Consider the following 24,668-nt stretch of genomic DNA (forward strand, 5'->3'; position numbering starts at 1 on the left):
GCTTCCCAGGGAGCTTACCATCCACCACAACTCTTGAAGCCAGACAAGAATGACCATAAGCGGTCAGGGTCCTCACCTCTTTGTCCTAAGAAACCCCAATCAAGAGCATGGAAGTGGTTTTAGGAGACTGGCATCTCTCTCCACCAGCTGTGAGCTGATCAGAGGGAGAGTAAAATTTGTTACAAAAAAAGGAAGCATTGATTTGGCTGTCAAATAGTCAGCAAGATAAAAAAGGCTCCTGATTTGAGATCTCACCACTCTTTGATGGGGCTGAAATTTCCTTTATGGACCTTGACTCTCAGGCTCAACATTCAGCGTCTTCTAGCTTGATGAAATAGGAAAGAGGTAGGTTGTAGGCAAAATCTCCCCTTGTTCTATGAGTCGCACTGTGGGCTTTAGTCAGAGTGACAATTTCAGTCTTTGGGGGAGAAAATGAAAGCCATGGCAGCTTGGAAAAGACGAGACAATGAATAGCAATCATCAGAGTCCTGTATTCATTATATTGTATTTCTTGCTCATTTGCCTCTTGGTGCCAGCCTCCCATCATCCACTTACAGCTCAGAGCTGTTTTCCTTTTCTTTTGGCAGAGACAGTTTGTAGCTAGCTGCTGCAATGAGATAGCTTAGAGCTGGAGAGGCCAAGGTGGTGGTGGTGGTGGAACTCCTTCTGCCCACTGATCATTCCTAAATCCAGGGAACCTGAGTCTGTTTAGGACAAAATGCCCAAGATGCTATGGTTTATTTTTTTTTAATTAATTAATTTATTTGGCTGGGCTGCATGCAAGATCTTCTGTCTTCACTGCAGCACATGACCTCTTTTAGTTGTAGTCTTCCCAGGTGTCTTCTCCAATGGCTCAGTGGGTAAGGAATCTGCTTGCAATGCAGAGACACAAGAGATGCCGGTTCGATCCCTGGGTTGGGAAGATGCCCTAGAGAAGGAAATGGCAACCCACTCCAATACTCTTGCCTAGAAAGTCCCATGGACAGAGAAACCTGGCAGGCTACAGTCCTTGGGGCACACAAAATCAGACACGACAGAGAGGTGGCACTAATGGTAAAGAACCCACCTGCCAATGCAGGGGACTTAAGAGACACAGGTTTGAGCCCTGGTTGGAAAGATCCCCTGGAGGAGGGCATGGCAACCCACTTCCATATTCTTGCCTGGAGAATTCTGTGGACAGAAGAGCCTGGGGGGCTATAGTCCATGAGGTCGCAGAACCGGACACGACTGAAGCGACTGAGCACAAAGGCAGGAAAGCTTTTAGTTAAGCACGCAGTATCTAGTTCCCAGAAAAGGGATCGAACCTGGGTCCCCTGCATTGGCAGCACAGAGTCTTAGCCTCTGGACCACCACAGAAGTCCCCAGACCACTATGGTTTGCATCAAGCAGACCATCTGCACTGAGGAGATTGACTTTGGTAGGTTGGCCATGAAACTAAAACAGACTGCAAGTCTAAAACAGACTGCAGGTGTACTTTACAAAATACAGATTCATCAAGAACGACAAGGTCAGGCTAACTCACGTCAAGTCTATGGGCGCAGTCCAGAGAAATCACAGTTTTGGATCAGGCAGGTGAGAAAAGCCAAACTAGCTGGGTCGATGCAGACTTGGAGTCCACACAGAAAGGATTTCTTTTCCTCTAGGAATAGAAGAATGTTGAGAGAGAGGTTCACTGGGGCAGAGAGAAGTAGAAAAGGTAAATTAGGAAGGGAAGACTGTAAATGGCAGTAAAATCTAATTTGTATGGTAATCCACGTCAAGCTAATGTGGTCACAGGCTAGGGCTGGGCCCACTGATTTATTGGTGTACAGCTTGTGTCCTGACAGCCCCGCACCTGCCCTCAAAGGATGTCTGGGCTCAGAACACTTCCAGAGATGGCCTGCCCAGGGCCTTGAGTTTTTTGAGCAGAAAGGTTTGACTGCATGAGTGGAAGAACTGAAACACTGTGTGAAGCTGAGAAGAGGCCTGTGGGGGGCTTCCAGGGTCTAGTCGTGGGTCTACCCATCCACATCCCACCTATATGCATGGGGAGGGTGTGGCCACTGACGGACCTGGCCTGGCCTGGCCTCTCTGTTTGGGTCTGTGAGTCAAGGAGGCCTGGGTTCCAAATCCTTCAGCACCCCCTGCCTCAGATATTGGGGGTCTCTGTACTAAAGGCTGTGGAACAGCAGAGTTCATCAGCAATCCCCTGAGTCCCGAGCTCTGGATCTCACTTGTGAGTCAATGGGAGGGACAGGTGTGAGCAAGGTTTTTATTTTTTTTCTCTTTATATCAGGACCCTTTTGTTTTTAGTAATTTATTTCCCCAAATGTCTTCCAGAGAACCCCAGTTCCCTTTCAAGGTCCCTGAACCTGTCCTCTACCTCTGAGAGGTCAGGCTCCCCTGGGCCTCTGTGGGGGCTGAAGATTTTGTGGTCACTTCCCGGTCTGGGCTCCCAGTTATCCCAGTAGGAGGAGGCTCCCCCGCATCCCTTGAGACCCAGATTGCTCAGGCGGCCCCTGCCTCCCTCCCTGGCTTTCCCAGAGCAGGGTCCTTGCCTCTGCCTCCAGGGATGTGTTGCCCTAGGAGACGGAAGGGGGAGGGAGCAGCCAGCAGACAATGGTGCTCCAGAGCTTGGTGGAGCTTGGCGCTTCAATATTTATAAGCATCAACTCTAATGGAGGGAGGGAAGGAAACATTAGCAGCAATTTTCTTCTTGTCTTTGGATTTTTTTTTCCCCCTGAAAGTGCGGGGGAACCAGAAGGAAAAAGGAATGGCAACAACAGTTTTTAGTGCTTACATGTGGGCAAGTGAGAGCAGGTGGGCTGAGGTGCCATCAGACAGCTAAGAGGAACTGGGAGAGGAGACCTCAGATGCTCACACGGGGGCTTTGCTGAAGCCTCTCCTGCCATCAGTTCTAGATTGGTGGCCTGCCTACCACTCTCTCTCAGGTTCCTGCAGGGGAAGGTGATTGGGCAAAATGGGCAAGCGGGGGGCACTGCTGGAGCAAACCCAGGGAACCGGAAGTTCTGCTACCCTGCCTGCTCCAACTGTCGACCTTGTGCGTGGTCTTGACTTCTCCCGGATGTCAGGACCTGCCTGTATTTGGGCAGACAGGGGACCAGTGCTCTGAGCTCTGGGGTGACTGCTAATTCTCTCCTGTGTGGGCTCAGTCACTTTGCTCTCTGCTATTTGTGACTGAGGCACCCTCCAAGGTGCAGCTCAGATCTCAGCTCCCCTGAGAAGGCTTTGCTATCTGCTCCATCCATGAAGCTATGGTAATTATACTCTTGCTGCTCATTTACCAATTAATCGTGAACTGTCTTGTAGCGTATCTTTCTGCCATCATCAAAGTGTGGTTAAGTCATCTGTTTAACTCTCGTTTATGGTCTATTTGGTTATACTGTGAGCTCTGAAGGGCAAAGACCAGCCCTTCTATGGTCTTGAATTCTGTTCTATGACCAGAGCAGTGAAGACCGTCTATCTTGTATGGTTGTTACTGCTGTTTAGCTGCTCAGCTGCGTCAGACTTTGCGACGCCATGGACTGCAGCACTCCAGGCTTCCCTATCCTTCACCATCTCCTGGAGTTTGCACAAACTCATGTCTAGTGAGTTGGTGATTTTGTATGGAGGCACTAGCAGACACTGCCTCTGCCTGTGGTATCGCCTCCACACAGGATTCCTGTTCCAGAGAGGGGAGGGTGGACTTCCTCCGCCAACTGAGTTGATACCACCCAAGCGAGTGAGGTAGCCTTTCATGGCTGTCTTTGAGGTCACAGCCTCTGTTAGGAGCGTGTCCCGGGCTGGCAGCCCAGGCAGGACTGGCCTGAATGAGCCTGTGTGCATGCTCCTCTGATTTCTGGTCCTGCATTTCCACACTTCCCCCAGACGAAACCTGGGGGTTCTGCCTCTCCCCAGGTATCCCTTTGCTTTCACATGTCCATGCTGGGGAAGGTGGCTTTGTTTGGTATGTCCCTTCCATCCCTGGCCTGCCCTATACAGGCTCTTACCTTGGTTCCAGAGGGCAGGGCTAAGCTTCTCAATGAAACTGCATGGAGAGAGACTCTAGCCTATACAATTATATTTTAAAAAATGAAGAAGCTTTGAGACAAATCCAAGGTTTCCAGGAACCTAGTGAGAACGAGTAAGAAAGAGCCACTGAAGCAGCAGAGGAGGTCCTGGCCTGAGCCTGGGACCGATGGCTTCCACACATTACCAGCCAAGTCCAGGTTGGTCCCTGGGAACCAGTAGAGGGCCCAGAATCTGGCAACTGGCTGGAGCATGCTGGGCAGATGGATTGCGTTATTACAAAGCAGGCTCTCACTCCCTTTCATTCTCAGTGTTTTGCCTTACTTAGTTCTTTTTTGCCAACGGTCTTATCAAAATACCCACTCCCCTGGGGAAAAACCACACAAGCTAGCAACTTTGGATACTCATGCTGTTGTTTCCTGAGTTGAAGCTCATGTTCCCTGCAAAGGTCAAAGGGAATAATTACATCACGAAGTACACATGGGCTGTTTCTGGGAAAGAAAGAGATGGACAGACATCAGCTGCTCCTGGGGGAGGGGACTGATGACTAGGGACCATGGGAAGGATGAAGCTCTTTTACACCTTTTGAATTGGATCTTGTGTACATGTCTTATCTATTAACAACAACAATTAATAACCAGTTACATTACTCCTAAAATGTAGCACAGATCAGGGCCAAGAGGGAGGTGTCATCCTATCTTAGCAGGAAAGTTGGGCATGGGTGTGTTCTTTTGGGTCATCTCCAGCTCCATCATGGCCCCAAGTCAACTCATTCCAGTGGGCCCACCACACTTCTCTGGTGACTCAGATGGTAAAGAATCTGCCTGCAATGTAGGAGACCTGGGTTCAATTCCTGAGTCAGTGAGATACCTTGGAGAAGGCAATGGCAACCCTCTCCAGTATTCTTGCCTGGAGAATTTCACAGGCAGAGGAGCCTGATGGGCTACAATCCATGAGGTCACAAAGAGTTGGACACGACTGAACAACTTTCACTCACTCACCATGCCTATGAGGCAGTCATTTCTGCCTGAGTTGTATACTCAGAGGTTCTGCTTTCCTTTTACTAAGACAGCCTGAGTGCAAGCAAGCAACATTCCGTTTGTGAAAACATGAAAACCCACAGCAGTGATACAACAACCTCAAATTATGAGAAAGTTTCTGTAAGATAACAAATGACATCTCCATGACCTTGGGGATGTGCAAAAATTTCTTGAACAGTGCACTGAAATACTAACCATGTTAGAGGAGAGTAATACAATGGACTATATTAAAAAGATCTTTTTCCATTTAAGTCATCATTTGAACAGTGAACAGGCAGCCCATGGACAAGAAGAAGATATTTGCAAGACAGACACACCTTGTTTTATTGTGACTTGCTTTACTGTACTTTGCAGATACTGTCTTATTTTTTTCAAAGGAGGGAAGTTTTATGGCAACCCCAACACAAGCAAGATGGTTGGCACCATTATTTTTTCTAACAGCATTTGCTCACTTGGTGTCTCTGGGTCACTTTTGATTGATTTTTGCAGTATTTCAAACTTTTATTATTATATGTGTTTTGATGATCTCTGATCAGTGATGTTTGGAGTTACTGTTGCAAAAAATATTACAACTTGTTAAAGCCTCAAGTTATGGTTAGCATTTTTAGCAATAAACATTTTAAACTAAGGTATGGATATTGTTATTTTTAGACCTAATGTTATTACACACTTAATGGAAAGCAGTATGACGATGATATAACTTTCATATACCTGGGAAACCAAAAAATTCGTGAGACTCACTTTACTGTGGTGGTCTGGAACCAAACTCACAATGACTCTGACATACACCTATACATCTGATTTTTTTAAAAATCTGATGTTGTAAAAGAGGGTGAAAGAGTTAGCATGTTCTTTACAAAACAGGCTATCCTGATGGTCAGTAAGTACATGAAAAAGTTCTCAGTACTGTTATTCATCAGATGGATGCAAATTCAAACCACAATGAGATGCCATTATACACCCAGCAGAGTGGCTAACATGAGAGATGACAAAAACCGAGTCTTGTAGAGGTGTGGTGTGATCTGAATTCTTAGACATCTTCTATGGAAGTATGAATTTGTTCCATCGTTTTGGAAAACTGTTTGGCAGTGTCTGCTTCAAAACCTAAACACAGGTCTGCTCTAGGACCCAACAATTTTTCTACTAAATACTTATGTGAAAGCAACAAAATATATGCGCACAGAAAAGCTGCATAAGAATGTTCACAGTAGCAATGAAATACAATGCAGCAAAAAGAAAGAACTCAACGATACCAGGCCACAGTGTAGATGAGTCTCAAAGATATCATATCAAAGGAAAGAAGGGAAAAACTAGACTGACTATACATTGCTTGTTTATATGAAGTCTGTGAAACTAACCTATGGTTAGTTCAGCAGTTAGATCAGGAGGTAGGGGAAAGCTAGTTTTTATTTACTAGGAAAGGGCATGAAGGAACTTCTGGGGGTGATGCATGTGTTGCGTCTATATCTTGATCTGGTTGCTTGTCATTGTTTTTCTGTTGTTAAATCGTGTCTGACACTTTTGCAACCCCATGGACTGTAGCCTGCCAGGCTCCTTTTTCCGTGGGATTTCCCAGGCAAGAATACTGGAGTGAGTTGCCATTTCCTTCTCCGGGGGATCTTCCTAACTCAGGGATTGAACCTGCGGCTCCTGCTTGGCAGGCGGACTCTTTGCCACTGTGATACCTGGGAAAGTCAGTATTTAGTGGGGAGAGGCGTGAGGGAGCTTCTAGTGGAGATGCCATGTGTTCTGTATCTTGGCCTGGTTGGCACACATATGTGAACACTCACAGCTGTACTCCTAGTATTTTCATCTTACTGTGTAAAAAGCCCAGCTCAGTTTAGTCTCTCAGTCGTGTCCAACTCTTTGTGTCCCATGGACTGCAGCACGTCAGGCTTCCCTGTCCATCACCAGCTCCCAGAGTTTGCTCAACCTCATGTCCATCGAGTCAGTGATGCCTCCAACCATCTCATCCTCTGCCGTCCCCTTCTCCTCCTGCCTTCAGTCTTTCCCAGCATCAGAGTATTTTCCAATGGGTACAAAAAGTAGATCTCAATTTTTTTTTTTAAAGGGAAAGGAGGCTCAGCGTTCAGGTAGAAAAAATGATGAATGTCCTCTGAGCCATGCAAACTCTATGCTGTCTTCCAGGAGTAAGCATGGAGAGAGTGATGGGCTTATTTGGTGAATGGCAATGGCACCCCACTCCGGTACTCTTGCCTGGAAAATCCCATGGATGGAGGAGCCTGGAAGGCTGCAGTCCATGGGTCGCTAAGAGTCAGACACTACTGAGCGACTTCACTTTCACATTTGACTTTCCACGTTCATGCATTGGAGAAGGAAATGGCAACCCACTCCAGTGTTTTTGCCTGGAGAACCCCAGGGATGGGGGAGCCTGGTGGGGTCGCACAGAGTCGGACCCGACTGAAGCAACTTAGCAGCAGCAGGGCAGTGCAACCTCGGTCAGATCTCCTCTAAGTGACCCTAGCACTGTGCCAATGGAACCCATGCTGGAATCCAGAGAACGGAAGACTGCTCCTGGCTAGATGAGAAAGCCCCAATTCCTGGCTTTGGGAGAGCAGTTCCTGGCATGGCAAGGCTGCTTCCCTCACACGCATCTGCTCAGGTTCAAGGGCTGACACTTCTGTGGGTTGTCAGAGTTCCCAGTGAAGCCCCACCTTCCACCCTGGGGCATCCTTGAATACTGGTCCAAGCTGGATGGGGCCAGCAGGCATGGTCAGAGATGCCTCTGGACCTGGGTAAGACCCTGGGTGGCATTCTGGGCCAGCACTCTTCAAAGTGTAATCCATGACTGAAGCCTGTCCACAAACTGATGCTCACCCGTGATGATGTAAGATGGAAAGACAGAGTAAGTGTTGAGAAGCTTCTATAGCTATTAGAAAGAATCCTTTATGTCTATCGAATTTACTGATTACAAAATTGGGGCTTATTAGGTGTATATCTATATTCTTCTTTTCATTTATCTCATTTGTTTCCATCGTGTTTTGCAAAAACTTGGAACTGCGATGGACTGAAATTTTTTACATCTCAGGTAGTTGGAGGAGCATTTTCTTAGATGGTCAGAGGGCATGTCCCAAAAGAGCATATGGAATTGCCGGGGCGGGGTCTCTGATAAGTCGGGGGCTGTTGCTGCCTGCACTTGGCAATTTTTAGAGACACTGAGCAAAACAGCCTAACTGTGGTTTCCATAGTTACCAGCCACCGCCAAGGAGAACATGAGCAGATTTTAAAGGGAAAAGCCCGGCACAGGCAGAAGTCAGAAAGGTGGGGCGGACGCTGGACCCCAGAAGGAAACTGGGCCACTTCTCTATGTAGCGAAGACCAGTAGCTGTGGTCTTGATCCCAGAGGCAGGTGCCCTGGGGACGCAGTCGTGGCACACTGCCATCTCAGCTGTCCATAAAGGACACAAGGCAGGCTGACAAGATGCCTTTAATCACGGCAGGGGTCCCCCTCTCTGGTCCTCTCCCAGGGCCATCTCCAGGATGGTTACCCTCTTTCACCACCATGAAGCCCGCGGTCTGTGGACCTTCACCCAAAGCAAAGTTAGCAATAAGGGAGAGGTGGCGGGAGCCAACCTGTACCAGCCCCACTGGCCTTCGTGCTCAAGCTTGGGATCAGGATTTCAGTCCAGCCTCTCCTCCAATGTCATCGACTGGGGTCAGTACCTTGGTCCATCCTCTGCCTCACAGGTTCAGTCATGTGCTTGTTCATTTTTGTTTCCCTCAACAAACATTTCTAGAGCACTTGCTTGAGGCCAGAACCTGTCCCAGATGCTGGAGATAGAGCAGAGCCCAAGCCGAGATGGTCTCTGCCTTCATGGAGTTCATATTCTAATGGGAGAGACAGATGATGGGAGCATAAACCACAAGGCAAGGTGATGATACATTCCACTGGCCTCAGGGTGGTGCATTGGGCCAGGAGGGGCTGAGGTGTTGGCAGAAACATTTACACGCAGACTTTAGTATTTGAGGGGAGGTGTCCATGCGTGGTAAGTCGCTTCAATTGTGTCTGACTTTGCGACCCTGTGGCCCATAGCCCACCAGGCTCCTCTGTCCATGGAGATTCTCCAGGCAAGAATACTGGAGTGGGTTGCCATGCGCTCCTCCAGGGGGATCTTCCCAACCCAGGGATCAAACTTGCCTTTCTTATGTATGTCTCCTGCATTGGCAGGGAGAGTTTTTCAGCACTAGTACCACCTGGAAAGCCAATCTGAAGTGATGTTAAGGGTTAAACACAGCCGCCAAAAGACCCTATTTTTGGTAATATGACTCACAGGGTCTGTAGAAAGTGCCACACAAGCCAGGGTTCAAAAAAAATGCTTTTCAGTTGAATCTATGGAGCCGCAAAAATCAATGGTTACTCAGTCCCTTTTGCCCACACCTGCATGACCTTGAACCCCAGAGAGGTCTTTGATACTCAGTGGATTTCAGACAGGACTTGGGTTCCCACAAGCGCCAGAAACTCCGCCAAAGAACCCACCTGGGCCTCCAGCCACCAGAGAGCGTTGCTGCTGCTCCTTGGCTTTGACACAGGCCACTGGAAGCCAAGAGAAAGACTGATGTTGTTTTGGGAAAATATTTGGATTATATGAAATAAGAAGCAGTCCCGCCTCAGAATTATAGGCTTGTAAATCACTCTGGGGAGAAAGAGGGCCAGGGGGACTGGCGTGGACGGGCGAGATGTGGGCCGTGAGTTTACGATTTCTCCAGAAGCCCTTAATAGAATTACAGCCTCATAACTCATGGGGGCCCACTCTTTCCCCCAGCCTGGCTTCAGCCCCCCGCCCCACGACCCTGGGAAAGGTTGATCAGGGTGCCCACAATGAGAGACTTGATTGGCAGAGGCCTTAAGCAAGCCCCTCTAAGGCTCTCTGGGGTGTGTGAGGGCAGGTGGCCCTCGTGGCTGTTTGTACATTGGGTGCTGGCAGTGGGGGCTCAGTTTCAGAGACCCGGTGGGGCTGTGTCCATGGGAGTTCTGGAGGAAAGAGCCTGAAGAGGGCAGCCGGTCTGCAGGACTCGACACCAGACAGAAGGGGCTCTGAGGGCTTCTAGGGGGAGGCAGCCCCCTGCTGCTGGGTCCCTTGGACCCAGCCCACAAGGACCTGCTTCTCTCTTTGGATGCGGTAGCGTGTCACGAGGCTGCCTTGCTTCTCCTCCCTTGTCTGAGCCGTGTCTCTAGCAGGTCCTTTAACAAAACAGCCCCTTCGGTCACTACAGTGCTGCAGAAGGGCTCGCACACTGTGTGCTGGGGGAGCTGGCGCTGGCCTCCCTCCAGCCGGGAGGATGCGCCATGGTGAGGAGTGGGTGGCCGACGACGTGCCGGCCATCGCCCTGACTCCAGCCGTGGTCTCTGTCATGTCCAGGGTTTATAAAAGGGCCATAGGATAATGTTTCCAGTGGGGAGTCAGTGACGCCCTGTTAAATATAGCAGGCTTTCGAAAACCCTAAGGACTCCACCGAAAAACTATTAGAAATAATAAATGAATACAGCAAAGTGGCAGGATACAAAATCAATATACAAATATCTGTTTCGTTTCTGTATGCTAATAATGAGCTAACAAAAGGAGAAACTAAGAAGACAGCTCCATTTACAATCACAACAAAAAGAATAAAATGCTTGGGAATAAATTTAACCAAGGAGGTAAAAGACCTGTACACTGAAAATTGTAAGACACTGTTGAAAGAAATTGAAGAAGACACAAATAAATGGAAAGATATTCCATGCTCATGGATTGGAAGAATTAGCATTGTCAAAATATCCATATTACCTAAAGCAATCTACAGATTCAGTGCAAACCCTATCAAAATCTCAAGGACATTTTTCACAGAAACAGAACAAAAAATTCTAAAATGTATATGGAATCATGAAAGCCCTCAAACTGCCAAAGCAATCAGGAGGAAAAAAAGAACAAAGCTGGGGGCATCACACTGCCTGACTTCAAGCTATTTAATAAAACAAGCATGGTATTGGCAGAAAAACAGATCTACAGATCAATGGAACAAAATTGAGAGCCCAGAAATAAACCTTTGCATATATAGACAACTAATTTATGGAAAAGGAGTAAAGAAGGTAAATGGTTCTGGGAAGCTGGACAGCCGCATACAAAAAAAAAGAAAAGAAACTAGACCACTGTCTCACACCATACAGAAACATTAATGTAAAATAGATAAAAGACTTGAATGTAAGACCTGGAACCATAAAATACCTGGAAAAAAATATAGGCAACATGCTGTTTGACATCGATCTTAGCAATATATTTCTAGATATTTCTCTGCAAACAATGGACACCAAGCAGATATTGTATGTTGTCACTTATAAGTGGAATCTAAAAAATAATACAAATAAATGTAAATGCAAAGCAGAAACAGACTCACCAGTGTAGAAAACAAACTAACAGTTATCAAAGGGAAGCGGGGATTGTAGGGGCAAATTAAGGATATGGGATTATGAGATACAAGCTGCTATGTAAAAAATAGATAAGACACAAGGATATATTGTATAGCACAAGGAGTTAAAGACATTATCTTGTAATAGCTTTAATGGAGTCCAAGCTGTAAAAATACTGAATGTTGTACCCCTGAAACTAAGTAATAATGTAAATCAACGTACGTCAACCTTAAGAAAGCCTAATAAAAAAATAAATTAAGTGAACAAACCAAACCAAACAATAAGAAGTGTAGCTACAGAGAGCAGTCCTGGTGAGCAGAGGAGGGGCAGAGGGCGGGTGATGGATGGAAACCAAGTTCGTGTGGTGAGCGTGTTGCAGGGTACACAGACGTAGGAATGTAGTGTTTTAATGTGATACTTACAGAAGGTTTTAAATCAGGGTTACGTCAAAAAAATAGCTACCTTTTTCAAGGTGTGCTTACTATGCGTCAGACGTTGTATATATATATAATCCTACCGTCTCACAGCTTCTCACAATTTTCTCACAAGTTATTTCCATTTCACAGATGAGGAGAGTGAGGCATTGAGCTGTAAATCAATTTGTCTAAGCCACTCACATACAGCTAAGTAGGGTGTTGAAGATTAGAACCCAGATCCCACATCACTCTTGTGCATCCCACCAGGGAGCCTGCCAGCATCTCATCCCTGTGAATGTCAGTCTCTAAGTTTTTCAGCTAAATTCCCATTCAATTTTTATTCTTCTCTCCCTGCTTTAGTTCCCAGTTGCAATCCAGTGCCTATCTTTTCTCATTTTTTCTGCAATGTCCTTTGTATTTCCAGTGCTATGGTGATAATCAACCTACCATGGAAAGAGAGAGGAAGAAAGAAGCTCTTTGTTTATAGTTTGTTACAATACAGCCCAGAGTATAAGTTTTAGAGTCAGAGAAGCCTAGATTCCCATTCCAGCTCCATCACCCCTATCATTTGCCATTTGTGGGATGGGAGTTGCTATTGCTTTGAGCCTCAATGTACTCATCCATAAAATGGGTGTAGCAGTGACAGCTACTGCAGAAGGCTGGATCCTGAGAATGAATGAAGTAATGTATGTAAGTAATATATCAACTTATTTTATGAGTTGATCCCTCTAAGGCAGTTCCTTCTCGCCTGGGAGCTGATGACCCTCTTGTCACAGGGCATTAAACCAAGGTCACAGTCCTTCCCTACACATGTATATGCTTCCCCATCTCCTCCCAGATGCTATACATTCTCAAGGCTCTTCTAAATTTTTTAATTGATGGGATACCAAAGACTAATGACATCTTGAAAACCTTGTCTTTAGGATCAGTTTGGTTTCATTACATGATCTTCTTCAGGTATCTGATCTTGTGGCCCAATGCTTTAGAGAAAACAGTGGGCATTTGTCTTATTTCTATATATCCAGCTTTGAGTTCAGAATAAAAGAAATGTTAAGACCCGGTCTACTACTGAGTTGAGGAGACAGGACTTAAAACAAGGTGAAATTATTAGGGAATAAAATTATCATGTACATACATCAGCACTGGTTCTGTTAAAGTGCTGAGTGCTGTATTACAAGCAATTAGAGGCTCTAGCCACTCAGGATAAGATGCTAATTGTGCGAGAAAGAAAGGCAGAGGTGCTGGAGCAAGTTGAGTAGCAACAAGGCCCTCTGAGAAGTCACCTGTGAATGTGCTGGGTCACAGAGCCAGTGGGACTTATCGTTTTCAGTTATCCATTTCTGTATTTTATCGGGAAGCTGTATTCTTTCTTTCTTTTCTTTTTTGGCTGTGCCAGGTCTTAGTTGCAGCATGTAGGATCTGATTTCCTAACCAGGAGTCAAACCCAAGCCCCCTGCACTGGGAGCGCAGAATCTTAACCATTGGACCACCAGGGAAGTCCCAGAAAGCTTTATTCTTATATTTCAAAATTTGGGCAGCTGAGAGATTCTTGCACTGACTTTATTCATTCATTTAACAGACATTTTTAGAGCAACTACTATGTTCTTGGGACAGGACCAAGCACGAGGCAGAGCCCATCACTCAGTACTGAAGCCACCATTGGCTAAAAACTTGTAAGATGTTGGGACTCACTCTAAGTCCTTTGAAAGCCTTATATCATGTGATCCTCTCAACAACTCTGTGAGGAAAGTGTTATTATTCCCATCTTTCCAGATGAGAAAAACCAAGATTTAGAGACAGGAATTTGCTCCAGTTGACCATGCTAGGCAGTGATGGGGGTAGGGGGTCGGGTCTTTGCTATTACTCTGTGTAGAGAATGGGTTCAGGCACAAAGGGGGATGAGGTCACAGCTGTCTGGCTGTGGGGTGCTCACACAATTCTGAGCCCCAGGTGTATCCTGCCTGTGTTGCCTGTGAGAATTCATACAACTGGAGGCAAACCACCGAGGAAGAAGGAATGAGAAGGGCCCTGAGGGATCAGGGTCAGTGCAGGTGGGCGCGTGAGGAAGGGGTGCCATGATTAAGTCCTTGTAGTTGACACGGGTGGGCTGAGCGCCATCTCCAGTGACTCGCCAGCCCCCTCACTGACGGCTCTGTTTCCTGTAACCCCCAGGCCTGCCCTTGAGTTGCTAGAGGTGGCCAGGTTGGACCAGACAGCGGGGGAATCTGGCAGGTGTGGAAGCAGCAGGTCTGAACTTCTGAACTCCAATAGGGAAGAAGCATAAGAAGGGTCCCTTCGGCTGGCAGCACGTGTTCCGCCCCTGCTTGGGTCTTAGAGCAGCGGTCCCCAACCTTTTTGGCACCAGGGACCAGTTTCAAGGCAGACCTTTTTGTCCACCGACCAGGGGTCAGGGGAGGTGGTTTCGGGATGATTCAAGCACATTGCATTTATTGTGCACTTTGTGTACGTGTGTTAGTTGCTCAGTCGTGTGCAACTCTTTGTGACCCTATGGACTATAGCTCACCAGGCCCCTCTGTCCATGGAATTCCTCAGGCAAGAATACTGGTGTGGGTCACTTTTCCCTTCTCCAAGGGATCTCCTCAATCCAGGGATCAAACCCGGGTCTCTGGCACTGCAGGCAGATTCTTGTCTGAGGCACCAGTTTATTCCTAATCTAATGCTGTTGCTGATCTGACAGGGGGTACCGGTCTGGGGCCTAGAGGCTGGGGACCCCTGTCTTGGAGGGGTCGTCAGGCCTTTATTAGAATCAGGCAACAACAGGTGCTGCTGACGGCAGCCAGCCCCTGTGTGTGGACCAGCCTTTCTAGACATCACAAGAGGCTGTCGTTCACTGTCTCCTCAAGGCAGCTGCCATCTAGAGTGAGGACTTGGGTGGGGAATGTGTTCTCTCCAGACTGTGTGCCTGGAGAGCTCATTGAGAGAGACTGAGACTGATCGGCTCTGTACTAAAGCGATGTCTGCTGACGGCATTGATCTGGAATACGTCTGCTTTCCCCAGCTTGGCAGGGTTATCGCCCCCTGAGAGGTCTGCTCTGTAGCTGAGGACGGAGTCTTAAGTAAACAGATGCATCTCAGGTGGTGGAGTTCAGACATCACATAGCTGAAAAGAGAAAGGGCTGTGTGTCCAGACCATAGGGTATAGTGGCCACTGGTGGCTACTTGTGGCCCCACCTCTCCCTTTCAGACAGACACATAAAGAAACATTCCAAATCCCAAACTGCATTTTTTATTATTTTTTAATAAACTTTATTCTATATTACAAATAGGTTTTTTTTTTGTTCTGAACTGCAAAATAGGAATGCCTTATATTTACATACACAGGTATACAATTAATTATAACAAAGGTACAGAAGCTTGCCTTTACCAAGTTACAACTGGGCTCCAATTTAAATAGCATAGGTTTCCTTTTTAAAAACTTTTATTTAAAATCTTTTTTTTTTTTTGTAATCTTACTTGGATACACTTCTTTAAAAACCAAACCAGAAGACCCTCTTTCCTCTAATAGATTTCATCCACATATCTTTGAGGCTCATTGTAACACTGTTGTCTAAAGATATGTTTTGCTTTGTTCTAACAAAGGGTTGGTGGGAGCTTTATGGAGACAGAAGTGGGGTGAGGCTGCGAGTGGGTGATGGGAACAGGACTGACCAAGCTACCACTTTCAGCCGCCTGTCTCTGAGACTCAAAGGCCCCTGCCTGTCCCTTATATCACCCATTCATCCTTTCCTGCTCCTCCTCCTCTCTCTAGTATTTGAGACTTAACTCTGGGTCATCTGACCAGGCCAGACTCCTCTTCCCCCACCCCTTGGCTCATTGAGCCATTATCTGTTGTGGTACCCTGGAGTTGCTGGTTGCTATGGTAACTTGGCAGGACCCTGTTGAAAGACATAGGCTGGTCTCTACTAGCTAAAGTGGGGAGGAGGGTGGCTGCCTCCAACCCTTCCTTCCCATCTCGGGGCCTGGGGTTCTTGTTCTTGGTCAGCGCAGCCAACATATGACTAAGCCAGGACCTCTGGCCTCAAGGATGCCAAGCCTTAAGAGAGTGATGGGGGCACGGAGAGTCATTCACCCTAAAACACAAAGTCATGGTTTCCAAATGGAAACAAGATTCTTTGAGGTAAGCTAGCTTTTCTCTTTAAAGAACAGAAGGTTTAACGAGCTAACAAGCTGACGGGAACACTGGGGAGGGAGAAGGAAGGAGAACACACAAGGACATGCATACCTTCTTGGCCATCTGCCTGAACTGTGTTCAACAGTCCTGTTTGGTAAAGTGGTGTCTCAGTTTCTTAAGTGTTCTTTGCACTGCTCTTTAACCGTATCCTCTGTTTGGAATTCTGCTCTTATAAGGGAGCCCTTCCAAAATGTGCTTGAGTTATAAGATCAAAGATACCAACAAAAGAAGTTCTGATTCCAGATAAAGAAAGTGGTGGAAGACGAGATGCACAGACCTCTTTGCCATGCGCATCTGTCTTCATGATCCCTCCATGACCAATCCCTGATAGGGTCTCCCTGCTGTTTGGGGGAAGCCCTGGGGTTCAACACCACCAGGGGCAGCCTGGAGAGAAGTGAAAGAGGATATAGATTGGCGGGAAGGTGAGGTTCACCCGACCAAGGTCACTCACCCTCCCCCATCCCCACCCAGCTCACCGTCTCTGCCAGTACAAACAGAAATCTCTTTTTATTCATTAGGGATTCTGTTTTGTTTTGATTTAGGGTAGTCACTTGCCTACTCAAAGGATTTAATTGGACCTCTAATGAGTATGTATTACTTTGACAACCAAAACATCCTTTACGTTATACAATAAAATTGGATACTCCCCTTAATTAAAAAATGATTTTATTGGGGAACACAAATTCATAGTTTAAAAAAAGGTCTCTCCTGAATGAAGTTTTACTGCAGAGATTCCTTTCCGAATGGGAGGCTGGGTCGTTCTGTTTTCCAGCACCATGACGGGAAGAGGCTCCCGGAGCGTCAGCCTGTCCCAGGAGCTGCCTCTACGGCGTCAGCTACAGCTGCCCCTCGGTCTCCCTGTCTGTAGGATGAGTCATTTGCTACACCTGTGGGCTGAGGTGGCACAGAAGGGAGGAGCAGAGTAGCACTGCGTGCTCCAGCCAGGGAAGGTGCAGGGAAGCACCAAGAATGTCAGCAGCCCCTGGCTGCTTCCCCTGGCATGGCCCCGGCCCAGGGATATTCTGACCCATTTCTTTAACAAGTGGGATTTCCTGTCCCCCAGTCCCAGTTTCTCCTCAGCCCCTTGGAAGTCACAGGCAAAGAATTCTGTGTTCCCCCCACCCCCAGTATTTGGATTTTACATCCACACCTGGGCTCCCTCCTTAAACTCAAACTCTTAACATATACACACACAAAAATAAACTACGAAACCCCAAACAACCCACCGATGGTTCAAAGACAAAGGGAAGGGCTGAGAGACAAGGGGTCCTTAGTGGTCTGTCCTGAGAGCCAACAGGGAGAGTGAGAAGCTGAAAGAAGGTTCTTGATGACTACATGAGCTAGAAGCAAGCAGAAGGTCCAGGAAGCAGGTGGGATCTGCCTGGGTCAGTCTGCTGGGTGCTGGAGGCACCCTGGGGACTCCAGTACCTGGAGGCTATTTATCCATGGAAGTGCCTTTCAGAGGTCCACCCTAGGGTTCTCATTGTTGGGGGGGAGGGGCGGTGCTGTTCCTGGAAGGACTATAGTCCAGGGTCAAGAAAAGAGTGTTTATGGGCTTTCTGTCTGTAGAGTGCCTCCCCAAGGCCCCTCTCCCTCCACGGCTCTCTGTGAGGTGGGAACGTCTATTCTTGATTAACAATAATTAACCTTAACCTTCACTAGGCTAAATATTTGACTTCGCCATCTGTGAGGTCAAGGAGAAGTGTCCCTTAGTCTTGAGAGAAGAGACGGATGGCATACGGAGCTTCCCCGTTTGTAGGGTGGGAACGAGGCCTTGTTGAGGCTCTGAAAGCATCAATAGGACTTGTCTTGTGGAGCGGAGGTCCCTGGGGAAACCACTTCTGTGGCTCCTCTGGTGGGAGACCCACCAGGCCCCGGCTGTATCAGGGGGCCTTGAGGGCTCAGTGGGGGCAACTTTGGAGGGCAGGACAGGGCTGGGGTGGTCCCAGAAGGCTGGACTGAGGGTGGAGCTGTCCACCTAAGGCTGAACAGCTCCTGAACTTCGTGGATACATGGCCTTGGGGCAGAGCCTCACATGCGGGAGGTGGGCAAGAATGGAGGTTGGAGGCACTCTGCTGGGGAAGGGGCACACTCAGGAGCCAGACATGCAAAGGGGATCAGAGGTCGAGGACCTATGATGAGGGAAAGGGGAGGGGGCAGTGTTGGGCTAGCACATCAACACTGACCCCAGGGTTGGGAGGTGAGAGCTGGGGACCTTACTCCCACTGCCGCCTGGGACCAGTCCTGGCCAGTCTGCCTCTAATGTTTAAACTGACTTGTCTCTTTCCAGCATCTCTGGCCTCACTCACTCGCCCATGGGCTCAAGAGAGAGAGGCTCTAGGCTGGCTCTCGGTGTGCACGGTATTCTTGGTCAATGGGATGCCCAGGTTTTCCCAAGTCCCTGAATTCCAAATGCACTGAAAGAAGGCAAGAGGAGGTTAACAGCCACAAAAGCCAGATCCAGGCAGTGTTGCTATTTGTGGTGACCAGGGTCTCTCCTTCCAGGAAAGGACAGGAATGGTAAATATGCCCACACCTGAGGAGACTTGTGCCCTCGGGAGAGATGGCCAGCCTGCAGTGAACTGTCCCAGCCTCTCTGCTCATTCTTAAATTCAGGACCTCACAGCATCTCTCCCTGCCTCTTACCATCTCATTTTGCTCCAACATTTAAACTCCTCACCTAATTCAAGTTGGTTATGTGTGACTGTGTGATCTCCTGGTAACATTTTAGACCTTGATGGTTTCAAAGGGTTGAAGGACTGAAAGAGACGGGATGAAAGAAAGGTGAGGAGACATGGCCTTTCCTCCTGTGTTCTCCGCCCAGGACTTTAGGAGTCAGATAAAGGTCCCACCGTGAACAGAACAGTGACCCTGCACATAAACTGTGACACGGAGGGGGGGCCTTGAAGAGCCTTCCCTCCTGCAGGACCCAGTCTGCCCAAGTCCCTTCTCTTGTGCGTACTGGCCAGCACGGGGTCTCTGGCCTGCCAGGAGGAGGTTGGGGATTCCAGGGGAGGTTCGGAAAGAAGATCTGGGGGAAAGAAGGGCTTTTTTTTTTTTTTTTTTAATCACGCTGCCTTGCTTTTACTTTGAAACGTATCACATGTGTAACCAAGAATCCAAACAAAAGAAATGGAAGACAAACAGCGAACGGAAAGACGGGTTGCGGCTCTGCGTGACTCTATCCTACTTCTCCATCCCCAACAGGCCACAGAGACTTCGGGCAAACAAAGCACCAGAAACAACCCCCCCACCAATTAAAGAAAACCTGCCCCAAACCCTCCCCCAGGAGACATGAGGAAACCAGGAAAACTTGCCCATCCTCCTCCCCTCTTTCTTCCCGATGTTTCTCTGATGGGTTTGAGGTTTTTCTTATAATGAAAAACATAGGGAGAAAAAGTTTTGTACCGACAACAAAACAATAACAATAATAATAATCCAGTAAAAAAAAAAAAAAGCTTCAGCAGAACCATGATAACAGTCTTTTTTCTCTGCTTGTTCATTTTTTTTTCTCTAACTGTGCAAAACTTAAAAAATAAATCAAAACACACTCACTCATGCACACACACTCACAGCTTCCATTCAGCACACCTGTGTTAAATATGTTTGTGTCTTTCTTCTCCCCAACCCTTCACATGTGCAAATATATGTTAGCGGCCCAGGTGCCTCCTCAGCCTGCCTCCCGCATGCTTCCTTCCTGGCCTGCCAGGCCTCGTAGCTTCCGGGGAGGGAAACAAATGATCAAGGGGAGAAATTCCACGTTTCTTCACCTGGCACTTCATTTGCCGAGACCTTTGGTTATGTTTTTCCCACTCGAAATGCATCGCTTCTCACTCTCCTCTTCCCATTGATTAGGCTACTTGCGTTTTGCCTATCACTTGTCCTGCTCGATGCCACATCACGCCCTGCTGTGTGTCACCACTGCCTGGCCTCCAGTCATGTCCAGGCTTCTCTTGGTCAATGACCACCCTGATTTCCTATAGACAGGTGACTTCACCCCCCAGCACGCAGCACAGAAAACCAGTATTGAAATGTCCTGAAGTTGTAGAATGAATGGTGGGCAAGGTCAGAGATGGGAAATGCTTCAGAGCTCCCCTCCAATAGGACCAGAAAGCTTTCTGAGCTCTCTGCCTACTCTTGGGGCAGACAGACAAGACAGACAGACACACACACATGTGCATGTGCACATGAGATCTCACACACACACACACACACACACACGTGCTCATATCCAAAGGGGCTAGCATTCTTCAAATATAGGGTGTTCCACAGATGTTGCTGGGAATGGTCTGGTCCCTTCCTCTTTCCACGAGGGGCCTCTTTGGAGTGGATGGCAGTGGAAGATGTCTGATGCTTGAGGTGTGAAGACAAGACTGGAGGAACCTCATTCCCAACCCCACAGATGCCTCTGCCTGTCTCCCAGAGTGGTGAACAACTTCACACCAGGGCTGCCTGGGGAGAGTCTATGGTGGAGACTGGACCACGGATAGAGATGGCATCTAAGGTCCTTTCAAGGTTATAGGTTTCCACGACCCTCCATCAGACTGTCTCTCACCATAGCCCCTGCTCACCTAGGACACATGTCTGAGGACATATCTGCCTGGCTGGCTAAGATGACGTATCCGTGAATGGAAGGACAGAGGGAGAGTCACAATGCCAGGGCCAAGGTCAGTGGTATGTCCCTCCTCCCATTTCCGGACAGGTCCTTCCTCTTGATTCTTCGGTCCTCCCCAGACATGACAAACCTAGGGTTGAGTTTGGCTGGCATTTTGGTTTGTCTCTGAGAGGCTGTGCTTGCAAGTGTTTCTTCCCGGGATGACTGCAGAAGGGAGGAGGGAGGAGAGTGACTAAAGAGACAGCTGAGATGTTGATGAAATAATTCCCAAGGAGGTCTGAACAGTCCAGTCACAAAGTCATCTGCATAGCAACGGCACCAGACTCTGCAGGGAGTCAGGAGTGAGGCTGTGGGCCCCAACCTTCTCTAGACTTCTCAGCAAGGACAGTGGGGATGGAGCCACGGGGACCACTGGAGGTAGAAGCTCCTGGATGCACTGGTGTTTGACCCTGACCCCTGATGAGTGATGACTAAGGAGGGTGGAAACGCATCTTCTACACGGTGCTCGGGGATCTGCAGGGGATCAGACCTCTGACTATGGCCGTGATTCGTCAGCACGTGGGGGTGGATGGAAAACAATCAGTTCTGCTTCCAGATAGATGCACCTCTCTTCTTTTCTCCTCCCGCATGTTACATTTCTGCCACTATGAGCCACATCGGGAGGATCTCCACGGTGGGCTGTAACTGCTATTCTTTCTCCTGTCTGGTTTTCCACAGGCCAGGACCGGATAGGCAGGGCACCTACGGGCACTTAGAAGGACTCCAAAAAGATCCGAAGGGGGCAAGGGAGCCTCTGCTGCCAATCCCACATGTGAGAGGCAGCTTGCAAGGCGCCCCTCAACTGCTCACGCTCCCCACTCCAGCCACAGGCAGGAGGTGCCGCCTTTCTTCCCAGAGTTGCAGGGGGACCCTGTGGAGATGGAAACCTGGGCCAGGTGACATCTTCCCAGTGAAGATAATACTGAGCTCCCTGCCTCTTCTTCAGGCCAAGTTCAGACCCACGTGGGGACTATGGAAAGACAGAAGGTGGGGTAACAGCACAGAAGCACCTCCATCCACGGCTCCTCATTCGTATCCGGGCCCTGCTGCTGATGCTCAGGGTCAGCTGGGAAAGAGGGCCCCTCTGATGTCTTCAGGTCAGGCCCCTTGGCGGGGTGGGGACAGGCCATCTTGGACTAACTTGAGGGTCGGCGGCTTGGTTCAATTGCGTTGGCAGAGGAACTGAAAGAGAGGGGATCCAGGAAGGCGGGAGAGACAGAAACAGGCAGAGAGAGAAAGAGAGGGAGACAGCGCTGCTCAGGGGATGCTGCTGACGCCAGTCGGAACTTGCACTTGGTAAAGATGATAATCTAGACTGAGGCACGGCTTGGTGTGTCCCTCCCTCCGGTGGGGGAGGCGGGAGCGGGCGAGCTGGACGGACGGTTCTCAGCTGTCTAAGCTCATGAGGGTTATGACTTGTTCTAGTTTGTAGGCCAGTTTTTGCTTCCCACACTGGTCATCATGGTCCAGGGGTCCAAGGATCTGTTGAAGAGCCAAGAACGGGGTGGTTACCAGTTTGTGTGCACGCGTCTGTATTCTCAGGGTACGCACTGACAGGGCTTGTGGTCAGAGAGTTTGGGAAGACGAGCGCAGGTAAAGCAGCCCCCACAAAGTTGCTGAGGAGGCAGACAGCCTGCACGACTTGGGTGGGGAGGTGTGTGGGGCCGCTCGGACACAGGGAACCAACTCAGGGGCATCCGTGTGTCAGTGAGCACAGGATGCCAGCACACACGTCGGCATGTCTGAATACATGTGTACCTTTCCCTCCCTATGTACGACAGCTGAGAATGGGCAGAAGACACCTGTGCCGAGATGCTGCTGTTACCTCTAGGCTAAACAGCAGGGGGATCCACACCCAACAGAAAGTACGGTGCTTAGTGTCTCAGGGAAAGTATGATTTCACACTATCAAGACATCCCACTACCCTGTGAGAAAGGAACATCTTGCCATCAGCAGCCCAAGGCCCCAGATTTCACATGCAGAAAGTTAGTTGACTCCACTTTGCCTGTTAAGAAAGAAATATCCCTCGAAGAGTGATTCTCAAGCTTTACTGGTCACAGACATCTAATGGCCAGCGTCTACACAGGCTTTGCTGAGATTGGAGAGCCGGTGGGTGAGAATAACGGAGCAATTGTGGGCACATGCAGGACGATGTGTGGGAACCTGGCTCAGACTCAGGGGGTGCAGCACTGAATAGCGGCTCGGCCAGTTTCCAGCTGCGTGAGGCCGGGGCAAAACATGACACCTCTCTGGACCCTCCTTTCCTCCTCTGTAAAACCTGGCACCTACGATTCCCTCTCTGGGTTGCTCCAAGAGAGGGGATAAAGTCACGTAAGAAACGTGAGCACCTGTCACACCATGCCTACTCCAGAAGGGGCAGGTGACAGACAGGAGTCCTGGGGTCAGGAGGCTGAAGGCTGGAGGAGGGCCGCCCAGAGCTCTAGATTTCCTGACCCAGTTAATCTATTTTTAATTGGGGAGACCAAGTCAGTTGCCAACTTCTCAGCTGGCCAAGAACCACCGGTGATTGGCCCTAACATTTCATAAAGATGGGACATTTTCATGCTAACAGTAGAAGAGTGAACTTGGGAAGCTGGTGGCTCAGTGGGAAAGAACCTGCCTGCAGTGCAGGAGACTCAAGTTCAATCCGTGGGCTGGGAAGATCCGCTGGAGAAGGGCACGACAGCCCACTCCGGTATTCTTACCTGGAGAATCCCATGGACAAAGGAGCCTGGCAGGCTAGAATCTGTGGGGTCCAAAGGGTTGGGCATGACTGAACATGCATAAAAAGATAAAAGAGGACTGAACCTGCAGTCCTTTCCAAGATGAGACAGGAGCACTCATACACTGGCCTACTCTGTGTCGTCCATACTTCACAAGTGGCCACAGACAGGTGGAAACTGTCCTGGACCAGCACTGGCCCACAGGCTGGCTTTGGGGTCCCTCTCCTAAAAGACCCACTGCCGACTTTCTCTACACTTGTTCACAGCTCTTGGCCTGTGGACACCAGGACTGGGCCCTGCTGGGGCTCCTAGATTCTCCCTCGGGGACAAGACTGGGAGGACATAGCGAACCCAGGGTACTGGCTTCAGCTCCCATTACTACCTTCCACTCAGACAGGGTGGCTGTGCTGCTGCTCAGACATGGGGAGCCTGGACTCTGAACCCACTTGGTCTACGCTGGTATGGCCAAGAAAACTCCCATAGGCACCTTTGTGCCGGCCAAAAGATGGCTGTGTTTGAAGGGGCAATGACCCCAGGTGAGGTTTCAGCAACTAAAAATAGACTCCATTCTACTCTGTCTGTTATCTATTCTGTTCTGATTCTATCCTATCATACTGTTTCTATTCTATTCCTTATGGCCTGCCCATGAATGTGAAGAACGGCTTGATTAAAGAGAATGAAGTCAGAGAGAGATATAGAAAAAAATAAAGGAGAAGGAACAAAAAATAAAAAAAGAGAAAAAATAATGAAAAGAGAAAAATAATGAAAGAAACAGAGACTTGATGTATAAATCTGAAAAGAAGAGGGATTATGTAGAATTTGCAGAATGGAACATTTCTAGCATCCCAGTCTTTGGAGCACAGCCCCCCAGTCCTGGGTGGTAGAGAGTTTTCCCCGGCAGAAATGGGTGGTGGGGGTGCCTGGGGTGGTGCTCTTGGGCACTGAAGCTGCTCCAGGCAGGAATATCTGGGTCTCTCCCCAGTCCCTCCCCAGGGGCCCCCGAGCAGGGCAGGGCAGGGCTCACCTCCTCACTGTACTTGCCCACGTAGGAGAAGATCTCAGAGAGGGCGCTCATGGTGTTGAACTCATTCATGTGCATCCGGGACTGCTCAGCCAGGTATGCGTTCATGTCCTGGTCGCTGATGGCGGGCATCTTCCCGATGTCTGAGTAATACCTGTGGTGGCATGGGAGTGAGGAACTGTGTGTGTGTGTGCGTGCGTGCGTGCGT

At 48.7% G+C, this 24,668-nt stretch overlaps 1 protein-coding gene across 1 annotated transcript in view; it reads right to left on the reverse strand.

Moving 5' to 3' along the window:
* Positions 1-15,109: 15,109 nt before the first annotated feature.
* The window catches only part of PLXNA4 (plexin A4), a 425,409-nt gene continuing 415,850 nt past the window's right edge, over positions 15,110-24,668 (reverse strand). Inside the window, exons 30-31 of the mRNA XM_040259648.1 lie at positions 24,464-24,614; positions 15,110-22,198 (exon numbers count right to left, since the gene is read on the reverse strand). Coding sequence (XP_040115582.1) covers positions 22,103-22,198; positions 24,464-24,614 — 247 coding nt within the window. The 3' untranslated portion in view covers positions 15,110-22,102. The remainder of the gene's footprint in view (positions 22,199-24,463; positions 24,615-24,668) is intronic.

The sequence above is a fragment of the Oryx dammah genome, unplaced genomic scaffold, assembly GCF_014754425.2.
Source record: "Oryx dammah isolate SB20612 unplaced genomic scaffold, SCBI_Odam_1.1 HiC_scaffold_18, whole genome shotgun sequence".
Taxonomy (NCBI): Eukaryota; Metazoa; Chordata; class Mammalia; order Artiodactyla; family Bovidae; genus Oryx; species Oryx dammah.